Source organism: Carlito syrichta, unplaced genomic scaffold (genome assembly GCF_000164805.1).
Source record: "Carlito syrichta isolate Samal-C Ts95f unplaced genomic scaffold, Tarsius_syrichta-2.0.1 Scaffold160329, whole genome shotgun sequence".
Classification (NCBI taxonomy): domain Eukaryota; kingdom Metazoa; phylum Chordata; class Mammalia; order Primates; family Tarsiidae; genus Carlito; species Carlito syrichta.
The window spans coordinates 100,335-107,004 of NW_007104425.1; the positions used below are offsets into that span (position 1 = coordinate 100,335).

At 46.4% G+C, this 6,670-nt stretch overlaps 1 protein-coding gene across 5 annotated transcripts in view; it reads left to right on the forward strand.

The window, feature by feature from the left end:
- Positions 1-6,006, forward strand: part of CLCN3 (chloride voltage-gated channel 3) — an 84,872-nt gene extending 78,866 nt beyond the window's left edge. For 3 of the 5 annotated variants that reach the window (XM_008051082.2, XM_021709118.1, XM_008051083.2), the window contains one exon: positions 4,775-4,964. In XM_008051082.2, coding sequence (XP_008049273.1) covers positions 4,775-4,865 — 91 coding nt within the window. In that variant the 3' untranslated portion in view covers positions 4,866-4,964. Of the gene's footprint in view, positions 1-3,066; positions 3,143-4,774 lie in introns of all 5 variants that reach the window. The other 2 variants (XM_008051084.2, XM_021709117.1) reach the window with 1 other exon arrangement.
- Positions 6,007-6,670: the final 664 nt, after the last annotated feature.

Sequence of the window (6,670 nt, forward strand, 5' to 3'; positions counted from 1 at the left end):
TTTCAGCAGCACAGATATTAGGAAACTGTTTAAGTGAAGTGGGTGGGAAGTGGAGGGGAGGCTGACTGTGAGCTTGGTGCCTCCTGCTGTCTTTCTGTAGGAAGAGGGCTTCTGCCAGGGAATGTGCCTAACTGCCTTGGTTGTATTTTCCTTGTTTCTGTTATCGAGGAAAAGAAGCTGACATAGAAGGGAAGAAGAGATCCTTTGGGGATGTGGCTCGTGGGACTTGATTTTTGTTATTCTCACTTAAATGATTTAAAACCTAGAAAAGAAACGATGTCTTTTGTTTTTTAGCTAAGAGTATGAAGCTCTCGGTGGCTCCTGTTAATTTATAGTTTGCACTGTGTCTTTTGGGCAGAGCACAGGGAGTTGGGAGAAGAGACACAACAAATCTAGAGCCCTACATGGAAGGAGATGAAGGAGTAGAGAGATGAAGGTGGAAAGTACAAATTATAAAATTGTCAGTTAGTTATTGATTGTCCACATTGTGTATCTTAACATAGAACTTTTCAAAGTCATTCACTCTCGGTGAAGCCAGCAGGATGTTAACAGGAGTTGCTGAGAAATGCTTTGTGACCCTGTAAGCTTGGAAAGTACTAAATATAATTAAGGGTTCCTTACTGTGGAACATCTCAGAGATTTTAAAATGTTGATTCTCTGATTCCCAAATGGGGGAGTAATAGGAAACATCGTTTTCCAGACTTACTTGAAAATGCACCTTTTTTTGGCAGGAGTAGGTAGATAGAAAAACTTAAGGGACTGGTGTTTCTTTGAACATACTCTGGAAAATGCTGGTGTCTGCCCTGTTGACTCTTACATCATTACTTGTTCGCCCAAAGGAAGCAGCACGTAATTTCTTATGAGTCACATTTTGTACTGATTTTCCTTCATTCCGTAAAGTTAATAACATAGCACTGAACCCAGCCTTATTATTCTCGGGTCACTCTTCTCTTTTCACTAAAGGAGGTACAATGTCTTCTCTCCCTTTCTAGCACTACTTCTTGGGTAAATGTAGAGATTACTTTGTGTAACTCTGAGTTGCCACTTGATCCTTACACATTTGTAACTTTCCTCACACTATATACCTTGTGATTTGGCAGAGTTTACTAATGTAAATGATATTAACTGAAACTCATAATTCCATATAATTAGACAGAAAAGTGTGAGTAAGAATCAAACTGGGGCCGGGCTCGGTGGCGCAGCCTGTAATCCTGCACTTTGGGAGGCCGAGGTGAGTGGATTGCCTGAGCCCGTGGGTTTGAGACCCGCTTGGGCAACTCGGCATGACCTCATCTCTACAATAAAAATTTAAAAATTAGCTAGCTGTGGTAGCGCGCGCCTGTAGTTCTAGCTACTTGGAAGGCTGAATGGAAGGATCGCTGGAGCCCAGCAGGTCGAGGCTGCAGTGGCCGGGAGCGGGCACTGCGCTCCAGTCTGGGCGACACAGTGAGACTCCAACTCAAAAAAAAAAAAAGAATCAAACTGGGCCAGGTGTAGTGGCTCAAGCCTGTAATCCCAGCATTTTGAGAGGCCGAGGTGAGAGGATTGCCTGAGCCCCCAGGGGTGCAAGACCAGTCTGGGCAATTCAGCGAGACCTCGTCTCTGCAATTAATTTAAAAAAAAAATTAGTCGGGCATGGTAGTGCGCACCTATAGTCCTGGCTACTTGGAAGGCTGAGGCAGAAGGATCGCCTGAGCCCAACGGGTCAATGCTGGGATGGCCATGAGCATGCCACTGCACTCCAGCCTGGGTGATGGAGTAAGACTCCAAATCAAAAAAAAAAAGAGAGAGAATCAAACTGGTGTTATTATATTTGATTAATTGCCATGATACTCACATTTCCTAACGCCAACTGTAGAATCAAGTGAATTGATGACTTTCTTAAACCTCAGGTGTACAGCCAGTGAAGAACATCTGTTGAGTGGCTGGATGTTCATTTTGTAGAGTGCAGTTTCTGAGCTTTTGGAAGAAACGTTGCCCCCATGTTGTGAGAACTTCTCAGTGTCTTTATTCTTCAGGATCTATGCATCGTTTTTACAAAAGGACAAGAAAGCATGGGCAGAGAGCCCGTTTCAGCCTTTCATATCCTCTGCCCTCTGCCACTTGCCCGCAGCCGTCACCTGAGTGACCATTTCATAGTGGGCACAGCTGTAGGGACAGACTACTGGGAACATTCTTCAAGGCCGTGGGACAGGAAGGTCAACTTGATGAGCTCACCGAGGAAGTGGATGAGTGGATGTTACCTGAAGGGAGTTGTGCGTGGGCTTCCAGAATTTAGAGACCAAAGTGTTTTTAAGAGTCTTTACTGTCACTGTTTATATTGCCACATATTGCATTTGAACTCAGGACTGTTCGTGATGAAACCAGGATCCAGAATGCTGTTTTAATGGAAAGTTGGTTAGTCTGATTCCAGCAACTCCATTATGTGAACTCCTGTCCCGCACTTTGCTTGATGTGATCATAATGGCATGCTGAGAAGCAGTTGTTACTTAGGAACAAATGCATGAAGTTAAATCCTCTCGGCCCTGATCATAACTGCATTTCACTCGCTTATTTCACCAAGTGGCACCCACAGTTCTGAAGATAAGTGGGTGCCTTCAGCCTTTGTGGCACCCGAAGGACCTGGGGATATCTTGGTCTCCTCATCTCCTCACAGGTAGTGGGGCCCAGCCTTTCTGGCTTGCCACTGTTGAGGCAGAGCCCAGTGACAGCTGCTGTGTTTTAGCATCCTAGACAGATACTGACCTCTAAAGGAACCTTGCACATGCGGCTCCTCTGGCCAGTCTGTTGTTGTGTGTCGATAGTAAGTTCTTTTGCACTTGGCTTTGTGGTCGCCTTCATTCCGAACTTACGTGATTCTGAGTGTTAATTTAAAAAGCATTTAAACATTGTGTGCCCCTTTTGTAAGTCAGTAGAATGTATGTGGAAGGAACCTGGGACTTGGACTCACATCCGTGAGAAGCACCCTCATGCTCGTGTCTATGTCTTTCCCGCTCTTGTCATTGTGATCAGAAGTGTTTGGGGTTCGCTTTCTTGAGCAGTTATTAGCATAATCGTCTATTTCAGGATTGTCTTGGGAATCATCACCAAGAAGAACATGCTAGAGCACCTCGAGCAACGAAAGCAGCACGTGGATCCCCTGGTGATTAGCTGAGTCAGACTGTCTAGACCCAGAAGGCAGGAAGCATGACACTTGTGAACTGTCAGTTTCTCTGGCCAGACACCACCAAGCACACTGCTCACACTGCCAGCTACACTTAAATCTCACGAAATAGGTCTATAATATACGTCTAGACGTTGTGAATTCCACCCGTAGAGTCAGCAGAAGCTAGCATGGCTCCTCAAACTCGGTAGTTACAGTGTAAGAACTGTAAAAAGTTTGATAGTTGAGTTAGTAAGTAATTATTGGCCATTCTTAAAGTGAACAAGACAGAGCTGTCTCCCTTAGCGGACACACCAGTCTCAGAAGACTCCTGACTGGTTAAAATGTCTGCCCCTTGGCCCCAAGCCCACTTCCTCTTCCCTCATCTTGTGGTAGTCTTGTGATAAATCTGAACTTCCAAGTGACTTTAAAGGAGCTTTGCATCTAGACTTGCTGACAGTTAAATGGATTATCTAACGGGCACACTAAATTGAGTGTCACGTGTACGTATTTGTGGTCATAGCATTGATTCTTTCCTGCTGTTCCCTGTGTATCTTAGAGTCACAATGTGTGTCCTGCCATTTCATTAGTGAATTGTACCTAGACGATGTTTCTGCCCCTTTTGTATGATGTTTCTAGAATGCTTCAAGCAACTTTGGGGTCAAATGTATTTGTTTTAACTGGCTTTATGTCCTGTGGTTTCATGACTACAAATAAATTTTGAATGATCTCACTGTATGACATAAAAATTGTCCGGCTTTAGCAATTAGTGCCTGAATTTGTTTTGCCCTGCAACTGTCATGCCTACATGAAACGTGTCCCAGTTTGCTCACGTACACACTGATCATGTATTCCTGTTGTATGCTAATATTTCACAAGTGTGTCATGCGTCCTTGTTTAAAAACTACTAACCAGAATACCGTAGCAGCCACTCATTCATTCTGCTTTCTGCTTCACCTGTGATAATCTCTTAGGACTGCTTCTTGACTTTTCACCTATCTTTTAACGTAAGCATTAACAACTAAGGCTTTCATAAAAGCACTGTATCGTAACTTTTTTGGCCAAAATCAAAAAAGGAAAACATTGATAAGCGGACTATAAACTTGGGTTGTCTTACAGACTTATTCTGTGGGGTCTAAAGTTCTCCTGACTGTTTCATATGCATTTTATCTCAGTTGTATGTGCTTTCATGAAGATTCTGCATACAAGCGGGCAACCCTTAAATTACCTTTTCAAAATTGGTTAATTTTGGTTAAACAAAAAAGTGAATTATTAAGAGGAATTGGATGTCAGCATTTTCCTGCTTTCTTGGTGTGATGGGAATGAATCTTCCTTCTTGAATGGGATCAGGATCACTTCCTGTTCACACGTCCTCCCATTTTTTGTTACTTTTTTGTTGCCACACGTTGATCCAACCAGCTCTGCTTCACTGAGGTGTGTAGTGGGACAGCCATCTTACCATCACAGGATGGCTGCTGGGCGCTTGTATTCTCTCCCCAACACAACCCTTTCTGAAAGTACAGAATCAGGCTGCCCGCTTGGCTCTGTTCCTGTCCACAGAAAGGGCTGAGCTGTAGACGTGGTTTCTCTGCGCTTCTCCCTTGTGTTAACGGCAGTCTTCTGTCTCTTCAGGCGCCTCCTTGGCATCATAACAAAAAAAGATATCCTCCGTCACATGGCCCAGACGGCAAACCAAGACCCCACCTCCATCATGTTCAACTGAGCCCAAGCCACGAGGAGAGAGAGGAGACGGAAGAGGGGGTTCACCTGCTGAGCAGCACGACGCTCTGACCTGAGGGAAGCGTCTACCTTTTGCTCCTTAGAAAAAAGGAACGGAAACACACAAGCCAGGCTTCTGCAGCACAGTTGCCGATCATGCAGGCGGGACGAGGCGGCCTCTGGGAGGGCGTCGGGGCGGAAAGGCCTGAGCCATTCCCGTCCGCCACGAGCGGCAGGTCAGCACCTCTCACTCTGCACTGGGTGCGCTTGCCTGGAGGGCGTGCCAGCATGGCAGAGGTGACGCTGGATCCCCAGCACCTGGCCCCTTGCCCCGCGCTGGGAGGCCCGCCCGCAGTCCCTGCGTCAGAGGGATTACGTTGAATTGAGCCGTCTACAAACTGGAAAGTCTGGCCCTTTTTTATCGAAACAGTTCTGTTTAATTCACGAATCGTGTAGCGAAGCATCACCTTTCTACATTCCAGAAGAGCCTTCATTTCTCTCTCTCTCTCCTGAGCTGTGACAAAGCCTCTTGAAATCAGGGTGCCCTTCTGAAGCAGTCCTTTCTCATATTGAGATGAGCTGTGGTTTTTTCCCGTGGTTTCATCACGAACAGGGGTGCCTCTCGTGCCATTGCCGTGTGGCTGGCATCGCTCGGCGCATGGGCAGTGCCCACGCCCCGCAGAGGCTGAGCAGACGGGCAGAGTCTCAGTGACGCCAAGCGGAGCCTCGGCTCGTGTGCTGTGGGGTTTAGAATCAAATCCTTCAGATTTCAAGGATAAACAGTTTCCGTTTTGTTTTTTCTCCCACCTTATGGATGATGTGACCTGGTCTTATGCAAATTTTCCATTTCTGAAACTGCTCTGATATTGAAGTGCTGTTCAGCGTGATTAAACAAAGTGCTGCTGCTCTGGCACAAGAGAAGGAAGTGTCCTGCTGAGCTGTGTCTGGTGTTAATTGCATGTTAGAACACTGGAATTTTTTTCTTGGAATTAGATCAGTCATTCTTTTCTTTCCTCAAGATACTTCACTGCTGACACTGAAGAAGAAACGTAACTCATAACTTGCACTAATGTATATTTCTTTTCTTAAAAATTTACCATTCTTATTTATATTTTTATGGATTAAAATTTATAAAATACAGATCAGTTAATATCGCACCTAAGGAACCGTGCCCTCTTAAATGTGATTTTTATGGACTAATTCAGACTTACAAATGTGGAGATGTGAACAGACTTACGGTGGGAAGGAGGCCTTCAGGGGAGGCTGTGGCTAGCCCTGACCGCGTGCGCTTCAGTTGGGCCACTGCCAGCCCCTGGGCCCGTCTTCCGACCCGCCCATTCGGACCCACTCACTGGAAAGTCAGAACACTACAGATTACTTTGCAGGTTAAAACCAAAAGATAAATAGTGTTGCCCTTTCTAAAACACGGAAGTAGTAGAATTGCAAAGGCAGCACGTACATTTTCCATCTGAACGTCACCTCTGGATCTCGGGCCGGGCCGCTCCCGTATCTGACGTTAATGACGGTTTGAATATTGGCTGCACGTTTTCGCAGGACGAGTTAAAATGCACTGGAGTATGTTGGCGGTTTTTCTTGGGGATCGTGCTCTCAGCTCACAACTGGCCAAGGCCGTTCGCGCCAAGTACTGGCCTCGGCGTTCGGGGATGATGCCCCTCGGGTGGCGAGAGGCTTCTGCTCCCGGCTGCCTTCCGGGACGCCTCGCGGCGCGGGCCCGTGGGGCGCAGGCCCGTGGGGCGCAGGCCCGTGGGGCGCAGGCCTCGAGGTGCAAGGTCCGGAAGCCGCGGAAGC